The sequence below is a fragment of the Poecilia mexicana genome, unplaced genomic scaffold, assembly GCF_051168715.1.
Source record: "Poecilia mexicana isolate PSO_F unplaced genomic scaffold, ASM5116871v1 scaffold_18, whole genome shotgun sequence".
Lineage (NCBI taxonomy): Eukaryota > Metazoa > Chordata > Actinopteri > Cyprinodontiformes > Poeciliidae > Poecilia > Poecilia mexicana.
The window spans coordinates 17,468,812-17,485,816 of record NW_028263387.1 but is presented as its reverse complement, the minus strand read 5'-3'; the positions used below and the strand labels follow the sequence as shown (position 1 = coordinate 17,485,816).

The window sequence follows — 17,005 nt, the reverse complement described above, 5'->3', positions numbered from 1 at the left end:
TGGGCCAAGACAACTTCCACTTCAGATTACACTACAACTCAACACTGTATACACACATGCATGCAGGACAAGGGCAGGACCTCAGAACGGGCCCAAAATTTAAAACATATGTACTTGATGAACTGCAGTTTTCTTTCTATATATATGTAATTTCTGTAGTGGGGATTACAGTCAATTAAGAGCAGACATGAAGGGGGGGGGAGGCATGCAGTTAGAGTTAGTGGCAGCAGCTAACCTGGAAGTTAAGGAACATTTAGTGGAGTTAGTTGGTTAGAGAATGTGAGTGGCGTGTATAAATAGCACCTTACAAAAGTATCCATGCTTTCTGAATTATTCCACATTTTGTCACGTCATAAACACAAAGTAGTGAGCAACAGTGAAATAGGAGGGAACTTATGCTTTGCTTTCGTTTTGTTTTCAACAAATAAAAGTCTAAAGAACGAGGTGTGAGTTTAAATCGGGTCCAAGTGTCACAGGATTTCGACCTGTCTCGGGTTAAATTCAGCGTTTTGCACATTGAGAGGTTGAAACCATCTCCCGACTTTTCTAAAAAGCTTTTGTGAACGTCCGTTTTTAAGTCTCGACTTAATCGACACAGCATGATGCTTCTGCCGCTGTGTTTCAAAATGGAGGTGTTGCGTTCAGGTGTTAAGTTTTCCGCTGTTCGGTTCTGCTTCAGGCTCGGCTGACCCGATCACCGTTTTCCACTTCTTACGATTCTCTCCCACCAGACGCTTTCTGCTTGTATCTTTTTCACGATAATCAGAAAATGCGCCACAACACTGCGAAACCACGAAATCTTACCAAGTAGTTTTGGTCTTGTTTCCAGTGCAAGTGTCTAAGTAAATTTGAAAAACTGACTTACAGGTAAGTTTTCAGTAAGATACAGGAGTTTCTTTTAAGTGAATAATTCCTTAATATCGCTTAAAAAAAAAGAAAAGAAGTATTTGTTCCACTGACGGATTATTTCACTTATAACAAAACATTTTCCCCACATTTTTACATGAAATAATCTGCCATTGGAACAAGTACCACTGACTTAAAATAACCTCCTATATCTTGCTGAAAAGCTACTTGTTAGTATATTTGTTCTTATTTCAAGTGCACCAGGATATTTGCACTGGAAACCAAAAATACTTGGTGAAATTGTGTGTTTTTGCAGTGTAATAGTCCTCAGGATAAGAGATTCCCCATTCGGAGTTGTAGCTCAGTGCAGCTCCTCCAGAGTTGTCACAGGGCTCTTGGCTGCTTTTCTGGTTAATGTCCAGCCTTTGATTTAAATTTGTGTCCTGGTAGCTTTGCAGCTGCACCGTACACCTCCCCGTTTTAGACGATGGACTGAGATAAAAGTGTGAAGTCCAGACTTTGGTTTATTGTTTTAACTCTTTTTTTTTAAGGTTCTCCACAACTTTTCCCCTGATGTGTCGTCTGCTGTGTTCCTTGGTCTCCATGTTTTGCTCGCTAAAATTCTCCGAGACTTTCACAGAACAGCTGGACTTCAATAAAATCTCATGCAACCAAATTAAGAGTGTCAAAGTGAAAGGGGCCGAACACAAAAATGCTCACCACAATGTTCCCTTCTATGCCACAATTATTCACTACTTTGTGTTGGTTTATCACATAAAACCCTCCCCCCCTCCAAAGAAAAAACAACACATTTTATCTTTTGCGGTTGTCACAATGTGACCAAATGTGGAAAAGCTCCAGCTGCATGAGCGGCTTTGCAAAGCGGTGCATTTCATCTGTGAGCAGTCACTACAGGTGGAACCAGCTGAAGCCGTGCAACACGTTCGACTCATGCAGCCCGTCGATAACCACCGCCTCACTGCAGAGCGCTCTCCCCGGTCCGGGACGGAGTGCGCATGCCCCCCAGCATGCAGACTTTATTTTTTCATTAGCTAACTGTTTTTATTGATTTGGGGTCACAGTGCAATGAAGTTAAACCACACACACACACACACACACACACACACACACACACACACACACACACACACACACACACACACACACGCTCACACACGTACTGCTAACCCTCCCTTTCCCCACTCTTTCTTCATCTCGCATTTCAAAACACGCCAACCTTACATACAGATTACAAATTACTGCAACATAAAAGCCACACACACACAGACCTCGTCGTCTCCCCTGCATGCATTATGCGGCCGCACGTGTCTGCAATCCAGCTGAGAGCTATCCCTGCCAAACACCAACCTAACCTTGCCCTGTGGTCAACACATTCATTTAGTAATGCATCGGGATAAAAAGTGCACCGTTAGCACTCTTTGTGCAGCGGCGGACGCTCTGCAGAGGCTCTTAAGAGAGATTTAATCAGAAAGACGCTGAATATTCAGAGCCATTTGCAGCGGTCAAGAAATGTGCTCTTGGTTTTTTTCCTCTTTCTCTCTCTCTCTCTCTCTCTCTCTTAGCACCTGGACGGTTTAATTCTTTTATTCAGGGAGACGTTTCTCTACATCCTCTGTCTGTCACTGAGCTAAACGTGAGACGGCAGCAGCGAACACTTAAAATCGTCCCTTTAATCAACAGCTGCTGAGGAGAACTAAATCAGGACACAATGAGAAGTTGCTCCATTCAGAGTGTTTTTGTTTATCGAAGGTTGGGAAAGTGAACCCTCTCCTCACCCCCCCCCCCCACCCCCACCGTCGTTCCCGCACTCCGGAGGCTTGACAATAGCTCGGAGAGGACATGCGGGCTGAGCCAGACGCTCCGTGCCCACCGCTCCTCGAGGGGCTCGCCATCTGTCCGCTGGCACCAGCACATCAGAGCGGCGGCGCGGGGCAGCAGGGGAGAAGACGAAGAAGAAGAAGAAGAAGGAGGAGGAGGAAAAAAAAAAGAGAAAGGGGGAGGGGGGGATGGAGCCGGGGAACGTTAGCAAACAGATGCGGGCAGATTGTGGATTAGGATCCTTCCTTAGATAATACCAAATGACATCTGATCACAGATCTCTCCCTGTGGAATGCTCCACGGTGGCATTCCCTCGAGGGGTTAACCAAGGCAGGAGATGAATGGAGGGGTTTTCACACGCTCGCTGCCTGCGACTCGTACAGCAGGTGTGATGTTGTTGTTTTGTTTTTGTTCCGTCTTAAAGCCAAATGTGTCGTGTGTGTAATTTGTCATTATCGTAAATTTTAAAAATAGAGGCCCCCTTTAATTGTAAAACTCCTCCAATCTGTTTGTTTCGGAATAATTTAGCAATTTCAGCTCGAGTAGAAATAGTCTGAACAAATACCAGAGGATCTTTACGTGCAGAGCCTCTCCTCAGTAAAACACGATTGTGAAATCGGAAGAATATTATTAATATTTAATTTTAAAACGTAAAAGGGTAAGATAATTCGTTATTAGTCCCACAAGTGGGAAATTTAAGTGGATATGGCAAAATAAGAGTAGAAATGAAAACCTGCGAAATAAAATCCAGAGCGACCGATTTGTCTTGTAATTTAATCTCAGCATAAATCCAGCTCTTCTGTGAACGCCTCAGAGTTTCTTTTTTTCTTTTTTTTTGGAGAACGTCGGTGATCAAACGGCATCATGAAGACCAAGGAGCTCAGCAGACGACTCAGAGGAGAAGTTTAAAGTGTGGTAAGGTTCTTCAAAAAAAACATCCCAAGCTCTGAGCAGCTGAACGTAACGGGCACAACTTTAAAGTTTGTGGTTGAAACGTGACAAAATATAACAGTCTGAGGAGTTATGAATGCTTTTTGCAAGAAATATCATTTCATCCCGATTATTTTATTTTGAAATCTAAAAAGGCCTCTGTGCAAATCCCTTAAATAGGAGCACAAATGAAGGGGAGACGAGGCCCAGTGCTGCAACAAAACGCTCAGTTTATCATCTCCAAGCGCAAAAACCTCGTGGGCTTGACACAATAAACACACCGTTGCCAGATGAGGACAACGACGGAGTATTTTGAGAAACTGTTTAGTCTTGAGAGACTTGGCTCTGATCGAGTCTAGTTTGTTTTTTTTTTCTGCCCCGAAGGGCCAAAGTCCAGGTCTTCAAATACGACCAAACCAGAAACAGACACAAGAAGACACAATATGTGTCGCAGGGAAGGAAAAAAAAAAAACGAGCTAATAATCCCGAGGAAAAGTTGTAATCATCTCATTTTTAGGTGTTTTCCAAACTGTGGTCAATAATACTGCTGCTGGATTTCTTTGGGGGATATTTATACATCTTGGCTGATTCGTGCTTTAAAATCTGGAGCAAAAATGGGCTTTTATCGAGTCTGAGAGCAAATCGCTGGACGAAATTCAACAGCTGCACTCGGATCGCTGCTGTGTTCTGAGCTCGCTTCATGGCCCACAAAAAACACGGCTACCAGAAAATGTGGAAGACAAACTGTACGACATCAGCCAAGTGATTCCTCCTCCTCCTCCTCCTCTTCCTCCTCCTGTCTTCTCTCGTCTCCCGAGTGGAATAAAAGCGTCCCAAACCAGGCTAAAAAAAAAAACTAACATCCCCCCTTTTTTTTTTTCTTCTCTATTTTAAATCAACATTTTTCAAAATCCCATGATGAATAAATAAAAGATGGAGAGAGACAGAAAGTGAGAAAAGAGAGGCCAGGTTTGTGATTTTTACGAAACATAAAGATCGGAGCCGGGGAGAAACCCGGCGATCGTTATGTAGCCGTGTGCAGATGCATTCAATTAGTTGTGGTTGGAAAAGCCTTGGCCTCGGACCAGCTCTCTCAATAAGACACGGTGGAGGGGAGCAGCCTCGCTTTCTCGACCGAAAAGCCCCCAAAACTGCAACGCGTCTAACACACAAACACACACAAAGGGCTGCCACTTCTGTCCGAGGACATCCTACAGTAACACGCCGGCACTTTTTTCATTATCAGCTTGTAAATAAAGAAGTGTGTTGTATAAGGAAGTGTCGAAAGTGATGTGTGAAGGAAACAGAGGAGACAAGGAAGACAGTGACCCTCCACCTTTGTGTCTCTCTCTCTAAATGGAGCAAAGATTTGATTTCCTTTTCTCTAAACTGTCCTGCTAAATCGCAGCCACACTCTCTCACTGTCAAAGTGTTTTTAAATGTAAATCTTAACACCTGTGCTAAAATGACATTAAAAAAAAAAGAAAGGAAAAATAGCTTGATAGGGAATGAGCTTGTTTGTTTTTAGCTTCGTTACACATCAACTGTGAAAGAAGCTGTTCTGCCAGTTTGTTCAGATCTGCTCTTTTTTTCTTTTTATTTAAATATATATATATATATATCTTTCGGAAGTGGGGGGGTGAAAATAATCAGACTAAGAGGAACAGCTTAATGCTGAAACAGAGAAAAACGGCTCACCTGTTGCTGGTGGAGAAAGGCGGGATCTCTAGGGCTCAGGCCTACAAAACGATTAGACGTTGGGGTGCCGGGAGTCGAGTAGCCTGAGTGACGAGTGATCACAGGGGAAAGAAAAGACGGTCAGCTTTGAATAAAAGCGGATTTGACATCATTAAAAATCTGCCACCCTACAGGCACTGCATAGAAAAAGGGCTGGAGGAGTCCCACAGGGCTCAGCTGACGGACCACTTTGGTTATTTTCAAGAAAATAACACAACTTTATAAAAAAAAATTACATTTTGAAAGGTTGTAAGCAAGTAAAGTCTTTAGAAATGATACAGTTACAATGAGCTAAGAGAGAATAGTAACTATTAGTGTGAGAAATGTGAATTAAAAACCTACCATCACAAAAATAAACAACAACAACAACAACAAAAAAAACAACGAGGCTCATTCATTGGCTCACTCTGAGTCTTCAGTAACTCCAACAAACATTAAACTTGGAAAAATACCAATATTGTGTATTATAACAGGTTCTTTTCACTGGAGCCACATGAACAGTTGTTGCTTTTAGGAATCGGGAATAAAGCTTTTATTCTGAGCAAAAAACACGAAAATGAAGTAGTGAATATAAAGCATTAAAATATAAAAATATATAAATAAAAATATTTAGAATAATACCATACAAATGCACAAAAAATGTAAAATATAAAAAATTACATATTAAAAATATTTAAAATTATAATGTGCTTACCATCTAGAAGTGTCGCGTTTTAGAAAATAAAGACAATTTAGTGCCAGCTACTTATGCTTAAATAGTATAAACTTTGAAGCTTTTAGTCATCATTAATGTGATTTTTATTTATTTTTTTTATTTCAGTCAGAATTTAAATCAGGACTCCTCAGAACAATTGACCCTTAAATATTTGAATGCTGCAGCAGATGACCCTCAAACAAAAACACTCACAAGGCAAAATCTGTTCAGCATATTGATGATAAATCACAAACTGCTGCATGCAGGAGATGCCTGGACCAGCCTGCCTACCTTCTGTGGATGTGGTGATGGGCTTGGTGTCGGGCATGGAAAGAGTGACGGGTCGCACCGGGCCATGGTGCGGGGATGGAGCCAACACTGGGGTGAAGTGGCCCGGGACCTTTCCAACCCCCTGACCACTGCTGTTAGGCTGCATGTCAGGAGAGACAGACAGACAGAGGGAGAGATGAAGAAATCAACAAGATTTGGCCCTTTTTTGTCACACTTAAACAAGTATTATTATTATTATTATTATTATTTGGCAGTTATTGGATTTTTAAATGATAATCTCATAAGAGGAAACAGCGACCCAAACCAACCTGGACAGGTGTGGAAACGTAATTGCTCCTTTGTTAAATTAGGCACTATTAAGCCTAATAATAAAATCTCTGATTCTTTTTTCAAACCAGATTCGATTTCCCACTGTGATGGATATTTTTGTCTTGCTTTCTTCTCGAAAAAGTCTCATAACTTATGAGACTTTTTCTTGCTTAATTACAAGAATATAGTCATAATATTAGCTGGTATAATATGCAATTATACCAGAAAATTTTGAGGAAAAAAGTTGTTTTATTGAGAAAAAAGTTCTTTCTTTAAAACGGACTCAGCCTTTGCTCTATTGTTTCATAATTTGATGCTGATGTGTTAAAAGATTAAGAATTTCCTTATCTGTAAATCGACTAAAACGTCACAAGGTGTTCAACGCTCCTCATTTAAATATTTTAAAATGTTTTACCAACGTTCTCATAAAACTGCCACTTTATTCTGGTAATTAAGCAATACTGATACTCTACTATAGTTGACCTGAAGTCAAATAAATCGATGTTGCAAACCAGATGGACGTGGAAACCCATCGGTGGAAAAACATCCAGAAAAACAACGAGAAGTAAAACTTAACCAGCTACATAAACAGTTGTCACTGAAATCTTATCTAAAGCAGTTAAACAGCAGCACGTCTTTCATATTAACGTTTTAGTGATTCCCAAGACTTCTGGGAAAAATATCCTGTCAACTGATGAGACAAGTGTGGAACCTTTTTTTTTTTTGGAAAGTGTGCAATTTGTTAAATCTGTTATAAAACACATTAGAAAAAAAAAAGACCATCAAATGGACAGGAAAACACGGCGGTGGCGGTGTGATTGTCGAGGAACGCTTTGCTGATCGAATCATCAGATCTTCTCTTTAGAAAATGCTGCGTTGCGTCCTTAGATGTGCTGCTGTTCTTCCGGTACGCCTGAGTTAAAACAGTTCTGGAAAGAAGATCGGGCCAACATTCCTCCGCAGGAATGTGAAAAACTCACCGCCAGTTAATGTAAACACTTAACGGGAAGAGTGGCACGGCCGGTTACAGAACGTGTTTCCTCAGGTCTAATACGCCTAATGTGAAAATGAGTCTGATGGTATAAAACATTTAAGCGCGATAAAAAAAAAAACAAAAGCAAAACCAAACAACGTCTTCACAGCTCCATAACTTGTCCCGCCTTCGTTTAGCTGATGATGCGCGGCGGAACGGGCGCCGACCTCAGAATCAAGAAGCTGCATCATAACCATAAATGTGGCGGGACTACACTCGTTTTGTCTCCTAACAAAACCCATAACATTACAAGAGGACATCCTCTGCACAGTGACTTATGGTTACAAGCCCGGGCTCAGCTTGTAAACGCGCTCTTGGCCCGATCTCAATAAAATAAGACGAGCGCGCCGCTGCATTTCAACAAAACAGCTCGCCCCGATTAGGGCCCCCCATTTTTTTTTTTTGTTTTTTTAAGCGACCTGACAGAATTAAAATGCCCAACTAAAAGCAGCTGAAACACTCTCGCTTAAAGATTTTAGCCCTTTCGTTTGCTGTCTTGTCACAGTTATTACTAATACCCAGAAAGAGCTGAAGGGGTGGAGGGGCGGGGGGGGAAGGGAGGTTGTGTGTAAGCGACAATGGATTTCCTACATCATTCCTCACAATGATTAAATGGACTTTAGGAGGACGAGGGGCGTGAAAAGCCAGAGAGGACTGCGGCGCGACCCGCTACAATGGTGTGAATGCGCCGCTATGGAGGGACTATATATATAAGAGGGGTGGGGGGGAGCGCAGTATAAAGGAAGCAAGTGGGAGCTGCTCTTTGAGACGGCTGGAGACTGTCTGGGCCGTTCACTCCGGGGCCGCCCCGAGTTCAAAACTCAACCAGGCCTTTTCGGAGAAGAATCGAATCCACAGGGTTCCCTTCGTTGTGAATAGAATGTTTAATTAGAGTGTAATATAATCTGCGTTAAAGCAAGCATAAAACATTCTGGCACTCGTCCACGGGATTATAAGCGCTGTGTTATTTGCAGAACCCCCTCCACCTCCACCTCCGTCCCCCCACTGGTCTTTCTCCAGAACCCCAGCAGAGGGCCAGTTAATTCTGCACAAGAGCACGGCCCCGGCAACGGCAAATATTTACAACCTTTATCATTCCCCGTGGGTTCTTTTTTTTTTCTCTCTCTCTCTCTCTGGAGCAACACCCCCACCGCCGCCGTTCTGGAGATGGAGCCGTCTACGAGGCTTTTGTTTACAGTGAGAACAGCGGGGAAATAAAACTCACATAAATATCACACGGCTTTTCTCATCTATAGAGACGCCGGACTCGCTCGCTCGCTCTTTCGCAGCGCACACTGGCCCGCACTGTGTTCGCCGAAACGCACAAAAGCGCAGAAAGCCGTCTGATTTACAGCCGAGTCCTGATGGGGATTTGCGTGCCATACATGTGACTGCAGTCTCAAGAGTTTGGCTGATTTTTTAAATTTTTTTTATGGAGTCATGCGGTTGTTGTTTCCCTTTAAATTAACTGCAAACATAAGGCTCCGAGTGTATTATAACCTTTTGGCCCGAGCGTTATGTCATGTTGAAAATATACGGACAGAAACATTCAAGGGTTTATAATCGTCTCAGTTATTATCATAACTCGGTGTAAATTACAGCAGATTAATAGTCTTTGCAGTGGATTTATGAGTGTGTCTTTAACCAATTACAGTCAGTGACAGAGACTTTCAGCAGCATTTAAAACCCTTGATCTCATTCACATTCTGTCGCGTTTCAAGAACTTTGTCGTGTTTTATTTGGACTTTTACGTGACAAACACAAAGAGCATCGTTGTGAAGTGGAAGGAAAATCATACATCATTCTACACTTTTGTTTTTGTTTTTTTTTTTCTGAAAACGTGCTGGTGTTCAGCCTCGGGTCGATACTTTGAAGAACCGCCTTTTGTTGTCGCTGCGGCTTTAAGGCTCTCCACTATTTTCACATCTAGAAAATCAGTTTTTGCTCGTGAAGTTCAGGCAGATTGGATGGTGCTCATCAGTTTTGGACTTTGACTGGTCCATTTTACCGCATGAATATACTTTAATCTCAACAATCCCACTGAATATTAAACATTCTGTGTTTAATTCAATTCAATTGAAAGTGTATAAGTAATAACTCTATTGAGAATTGTTTTTAATAACCTTTGAGTTAATTTCAACCAAACTCTCCAAACCTGAGAGAGTATTGTGTTATTGTACATCTTTATCAGATAAAACAGTAACAGTTACAATTTACTGCATCCATCTTCCAAAAGCATCATGCTACCTCAAAGGAGCGAAAACACATGTGCATGCCACACATTTCAGATTTCTGTTTCCATTCACTTTGCAGTTGTTAAATGATAATGTTTGTATTTTTCTACCACATAAAATCCTAATAAAATAAAGCTTGAGGTTGTAGAGCAGGGCCGTCAAACTCGGCTTCATTTTGGGCCAAATCAAGACCTTGAACACTCTTAAAGGGCCGGTTCTGCCACAACGTGTTGCTGAAACCTGTAAACTAACTGTTAAAATATACATATGTTCTTTAAATTAAGTAATATTGAACATATTTTCAGTCCCTCCAGGATTTCACCATTGTTTTTGGGATTTTTTGCAGTAAAAATCAAAGTGTTTGTGGTATTAATTCAGAAATATTTGCACTTATGTATGACGGCAAATGTGACGTTTTTATTTGTTATGGATTATAAATCAAGTAAGGCTCAGGCAGATGTTTAGTAGAAGTAACAAATCCAATACTTTTCACCACTTTTGCCACAAATCTGCAATAAATTCACAATTATGCATTAAAAAGTGCAAAGATGTACTGATTTTGCGTGAATTTCCATTATAATTTGCAAGAAACTGGAGGGACTGATTGATGTTTGGCAGTAAAACAGATAAAAACTGCTTTGATTCGACTCTGACACATGCATTGTAAAGGGACAAAACCTGAAAACGTTCACGGGGTGTGAATACTTTTGTGACAACTAACAGGAATGTTTTTTTAATTTAGCAAATGTAAGCAAAACAAGAACATATTCCCGACTTCCCAGCGCACCTTGAAGGCATTAGTGAAATACTGCGTGCCGTAATTTATCTTATCTTCAATCTCTCGAGGTCAGAGCCCAACAAGATAAAGAACAAAGGCTGGAGGCTCTGTGAGTAAGCCCAAACTAATACTTTAAACCTGCAGACACACAGAACGAGACCGACCTGGCTGCTCTGTGGGCTGGACGGGTCGTACGACGGCACGTAGCTCTTGAGGGGATCGGCGGGGTTGAGGTGAGGCGGGTAGCGGATGGTGGGGTGGGAGAAGTAGGACGACGGTGCCGGAGGCAGGATGGCCGAGGCTGAGAACTGCAGGGGCGAGTGTGAAGGGGGGCTCCTCGATGATATAACTGTGGGGGAAAAACACACAGACAGGAAAGATGGAGAGAGAGAGAGAGAGAGAGAGAGAGGGCTCAGAATAAATGAGGCTCTCTTTAAAGTCCAGTGTTCATTCAGTGGGTTAACAGCTTCTGGAGCCACATTCAGGACCAATAAGTTGAAGTCAGATCTATAATTGACGACGGTCTTTCAGTTCGTTGATGTCTTGCTCCCTTTAGTATTTTCGTCTGGACTTTGACTGGACCGTCATCCTTGTCGTTCGGAGCCATTCTGTTGCAGACGTTGGTGCACAGTCGCAGTTGAGTTGCCACATCTCTGCTTTGCTATAATTTGAGATTTCCAGACGGGTTGTTAGTCATTTGTCCTGCCATCATCTAGAAGGCTTCCTCCTGCCAACGTTTCCAAACACGTTGCATCTGTTGGGTTTTATTCCCAGCGAACTTTGACATGTAACCTGCTAACTGAGGGTAATAGTGTAAAATGTGGCTTTTGGGGACGAACGTCTGTTCTGGAAAAGACCGACGGCCGTCCTAAATGTTCTCCACTTCTGAAAAGTTTTTTCCCCCCTCTCTTTTTAAAGAGGCGGATTTCAAATTGTTTGGCAGTATCCGTCCAACCCTTCACTGACTAGATATGTGAATTTGCTGCTCTGAGGTAACTGCAGCCGTCTTTGACTGCAGTTTCTGCTCTGGACCTGCAAAAAGCCAAAACTCCTCATTTTATGGCGTTTTGGTCAAACTTACAGAAGATCAACAACGAAGCGCTTCGATTAGCAGCGCTCTTAAATCCAGATGTGCTTTTCCTCCCACTCGCAGTTTTTTTTTTTTTTAATCCCAGGCTGGTTATTTAAAAAAAAAAAAAACAGTTTATACACTTGAGCTATAAGTGACGTTATAACCTGGTTAAAATCCAAGAAGAAGCAGGAGAGAGTACTTTCTATCGCGACCGCAAGCTTAGGTTTGCGCCGATTTATTTATTTATGTTTACCTCATGAGGAAAAACTGAGCTTTGACTCACCACTGTGTCCCACACCTGACAGGCCCGGGTGGTGAGACTGAGAGAAAGTGCTGAGTCGCGGGGAGGAGTCCTGCGGGGAGGTGGGGCTGAACAGCGGCTTTTCTGGTTTCTTCATTGTGGGAGAGGACATCTCTGCTGTCAGAGGAAACCAAAACGAAACCGTCACTGAAACCGCGTTCAACTCTTCTTCATAGTTTAAAGCAAAAGGAGATGAAGAGGCTGTACAGCTTGTACGTTTTTTTTTTTTTTTGAGTATAATAAAAATGAAAGTTTGGGAGGAAATGCTGTGATGGAAAACAGGGGGGTTCATTTTCTGTTAAGAAACAGCGGGATATTTTTATTTGCTCGAGTCTCTGTAAAAAAAGAAGAAGAGGAGAATCAGGAACATTTCTTTTCAGCGTATCATTTCAAATTTCAATCTACACACATCTGTTGTATATTTTCACATTTTTTAAACCCTAAAACCTCACTTTGATGAAATAAATGCCATTTTTAGCATTACGAGTCGTGTCTTTTAAGGAAAGCAGGAATCAGTCGACCATTTTTTTTCCTGATCCGTCCTGATTGGTGATTGGCAGGACAGATGCTGAACAATCTGCTTTTTTTTCTACCCCCCCATTCTCAGTAAATGCAGCATAACAAAGAAATCTCACTATTTTCTTTTAATTCAGACCTACTGACTTATAAAGCCTACAGGATAATCTAATTAGTAGGACAAAAAATCAACACAAGTTGAGATTAAAAGTGGCTGGTCAGATCTTGCTTTCTTGGCTAAATCATGAAGTACTGAGGTCAGTTTTTATTGTTTCTTTAAGTGCTTTAGAATGAAATTTGCCATTTGAGACCCAATAATTGGCATCGGCCAGAAAAACCCCTGATCAATGCAAATCTAGTCGTGGCATTTTGCTTCCAAATGTACGAACAAAGACAAAGGGACACGACTACCAGAAAACGATGCACAAGATTCCAGATTATTGCTGCAAATTAATCAAGTAATTCCTGAAAGGTTTATCCTGATGCCTTGTTTAATGAAGAAAATGTTTAAAACGGGGTTGAATTTGATCCTGAGGGCCTCATGTAATAAAAAGGAAACGCAGAAGACAATGAAAAACGCATTTGGAAAATAATCTCCTCCCTGAGGGGAAATCCCATACAATTTCTGGATTCATAATAAATAAATCACCGGAACTCCTCAATAACTTAAAAAACAAGTCTTTTATCACGTCGGAGCAGATGATTAAAGTGACCCAAATAGGATTTTAAACTTTTAAGCCCCTCATGTAATCTTAAGGCAGAGAGCAACACTCTCTGCCTTACAAACTGCTGTAATTCCCCAAGAATAATCCGGAAAGCTCCGAAATTGTTGAGGAAGTTCGTTTGTTGCTAACGACAGAATGAGTGTGCACAAAAAAAAAAAAAAGAAGACGCAAGCTTCTCATTATTGCGGCTCCCCGGTTTTACGAGCGACGCTCCGCTGTCACGGCTGTGCGGTTTTCAATTTTCCATGCCGAGACGTGGAGTCTGAAGGGAACGTGATAACAAATAGATGCGAGAGGCGGTGGCCTATGTCTTCTCCTGCCTCTTCCACGATGAACACTCGTATAACTTTCACCTCATCTGCCTCTTTTCTTTAAGAAAAAGATGTTTTATGTTACTTTGTATTTAAATCCGTTAAACTTCCTTCCCTGAATTGACTAGATGCGGGGAAAGGTCCGGACAAGCAACAGGAAAACTTTGTTATCTCCGAGCAGGAGAGGTGGTGGGAATTTAAGGGGATTTCCCAGCCTGATTTGGGAAAGGATATATGCTTCATGCTGCAGTCAAAGAAGAGAAATACCTTAGAGGAGACTTTCAAGGATGAGAAAAAGGCGGTTGCAGTAAATTACAGCAATTAATTAATCCTTTGAATGGTTAAAGAAGCGTTGTTGCCTTTAAACTTTATTAGTCATGTTTAAAAGGACTGATTTGTTTTGTGCTGGCTGAGTAAATGTGTGCTGGTGTGTAATAAACTCCAGCGTTTCAGTGCTTTCCCAGACCAGAGCACTACCAGAGAACGACGACCACGTGAAAGAAATGAAATCCTTGGCACTTTGGAGGACTCATATGGGTTTAATATCGGCCCACTTCTCATTTATTCTCTCTTGACAGAGTAATGGCTGTCTTTGGAGAGTTTCCTACCCACTTCATTCCCTTCCTCCTCACCCCAAGTGTCTAAGTTTACGCAGTGCAATGCTCTCGGGCCTTGTGCAGAGGGACACGCTAGAATTTCGTGTACCCACATTGCGGCTGCGGCTGAATCCCACCACTGCTGCGTCTCCTGTGTGTCATCTGGTGTTTTCCTCTCGCAGCCTCCCCACTGATTATATTAAATTGAAAAAAGGAGGTGGTCTGGGTTCAAACCGGAGCTAAAAACCACTGTGCAGGGAGAGGCAGAAAAGGAAAAAATAAAATATGGGCTTTATTTCCAATAATTTTATGCGTGTCGAAGTTAGACCAGAATACCTGCTCTTATGGGTAAAATACGACTAAAACAACGTAGACAGGAGAGAGTAAAGGGTGGGAATGACTAACAGATTTTCATTACTGACGCTTTAGAAATAGGATTTAGTTTTTCCTCTGAACATAAAATAAGTACACGTCTGTATATTTTCTCTGCTCTCATTAAACTAATACCAGAGGAGTCCAGTTCATTCACAGACCACTTCAAACAATCACATGGCGGCAACTCAACGCATTTCGAAGACGACTTACTGAAGTTACAAATCTTCATATACTAGAGATCCCTTCTAGAAATGCTCAACTGCCTATTTTAATAGTTAATTCACCAATTACACATTAAAATGCATCAATTGCATCAACACATATTAGCTTTTGGCGGTTCAGCCAATCAACAGCGAGGAAAGCAAACGTCGATCCTGGATTGCTTTTCAACTATTTCGGCTTCCCAAGTTGAACTTTCTTTTCAGTATTTAGGGTTATTGTATGGAAAAATCTGATGATAAGCAAATTTTCTGCGAGTAATTTGGAGTCACTTTCCAGAGAAAATCCGCAAATGCCGAACTGCGACTCAGCAACAGTCCTCTGCACTTCAGAGCAGAAGGACAAATAACTGTTTCAAACATTTAAATAGATGGGCTAACCGAGGGCACAGTTCACCCAGGATCAACAGAACTGGACAATAACAGATCCGGGTTTTTGTTTTCTTAACTGCAACGTTCAGATGGTGAGGAGAACATTTTTAGCAAAAATGAAATGGAATCCAGGAATCCATCCTGCCTTTATTCAACAGTCCATGACGGATCAGGTTCTGCTTAATCCAGATTATGTTCAAAGACGATCTTAAACATTTGCACGAGTTTTCTCTGACAAAGTATTTGCTTCACCTTTTGCTGTGATTGCCATTACTTTTAAAATGTAGAAACATCCACTAAGTACGTTCTTGAAGATTATTTATTACAATCAGTGGAAAGACTAATGCAGAGCAGCTTGCAACAAGGTTGTCTGACTTTATTTACCAAGGAAAACACTGTTAATCTTTTTGCATGCAATGAAAATGGAAAATGTTTACAGATTCTTTTAGCAATATCAACAATCTTGTGAATCGTTTGGGTGTGATAAGACCTTGAAACACACATTGTAACATAAGACGACCCAATTATTCTTAAATCATGTGTTTGGCAGCATTTTGGGTTTCCAGAAGGAGCGACAAAAGATTGACAGACAATACTCAGACAACATGCAAGCGCTGCAAGTTGTTCAGACGGTGAAGGAGGCAGAAAGTGTTGCTAAGATGGCCGACGGCTGGACGGCTAAGGGTAAGTTGAGCTACAAAACGATCATAATGCACGCCATCAACAGCCACTGGGGAATGGTGGAGTTGCAGTCTGACATTTGACTACCAGATAAAGCAGCTGGAAGTAAGTAAAAAGTGCAAATCACCTCCATCTCTGTCGTGCCAGTTTGCCCGGCTGCTGGCTGGTGAGCTGGGTGACGAGTAGAAGTCGGGTCCCGTCGGGCTGGTGTCCATGTTCTCCTCCATGTTGGTTTTGGGCCTTTTGCTGGACACAAAGTCAGGTTTATTACTTGATGCAATCGTTCGTTTTATGCACCACAAATCATATCGATTGAAACAGGTGCTAATATTTATTTTCTACCTTTGTAAAATCAACAACTACATCAATGTATTTGTGTATTGTGAAACAAGTTAAGCTAACATAGGACAAGTTGTGTTTAAGCTAACATGTTTAAGCTAACATAGGACAAGTTGTGTTAAGCTAACATAGGACAAGTACTGTCCTATGTTAGCTTAAAGTAAGATGTGCTAATTTAAAATAATATAAACTGAAATAATATAATCTCAGTAATTAGATAATCTCAGATTTAAGTTATGTTAGCTAAATGAAGCTAAAATTGGTTCAGCTAAACTATGCTAACCTAAAATGAAAAAGTAAAAATGTGTGCCAAGCTAAGTTAATTTACAACAAATTAACTTGTAACTTGTAACTATGCTCAGATATACAGATTTATGGGAAAATAAATTAAATTTAGCTAAGATTAGAAAATGTAGCTCAAATAAGCATAGCTAAACCACTGTATGCTAAGCCAAAATAATGCACAATAAACAAAAAGCTTATTTAACAGACTAAAGCTAAACAGGTAATATACATTTTATTAAGCCTACATTTTGTTTTTATTAGTCTGATGTAATTTTCTAATCTTACTTGTAAGCAGAAAATCATCACAAACTGGAAATGAAGACTTAAAAACAGTAGGTATGTAATTAATCTATAAAGTGTTTCACTAAGAGAATTGAGGAACTAAAACACAAACTTTTCAGTAATATTCAAATTTATTGAATATACCTTTAAAAATGTGGCCGAGTTAATATAAGCTAAATTCCTACAAGCTAAAGTTTACTAAACTAAACTTAGCAAAGATGCTAAACTAGGACAACATAAG

General features: G+C 41.0%; 1 protein-coding gene across 5 annotated transcripts in view; it reads right to left on the bottom strand.

Moving 5' to 3' along the window:
* LOC106915034 (nuclear factor 1 B-type) overlaps positions 1–17,005 on the bottom strand; it is a 101,405-nt gene that overhangs the window by 15,569 nt on the left and 68,831 nt on the right. For 3 of the 5 annotated variants that reach the window (XM_014982344.2, XM_014982342.2, XM_014982345.2), the window contains exons 6-10: positions 15,986–16,104; positions 12,047–12,181; positions 10,856–11,040; positions 6,338–6,476; positions 5,314–5,396 (exon numbers count right to left, since the gene is read on the bottom strand). In XM_014982344.2, the coding sequence (XP_014837830.1) occupies positions 5,314–5,396; positions 6,338–6,476; positions 10,856–11,040; positions 12,047–12,181; positions 15,986–16,104 (661 nt within the window). The remainder of the gene's footprint in view (positions 1–5,313; positions 5,397–6,337; positions 6,477–10,855; positions 11,041–12,046; positions 12,182–15,985; positions 16,105–17,005) is intronic. The other 2 variants (XM_088015443.1, XM_014982343.2) reach the window with 1 other exon arrangement.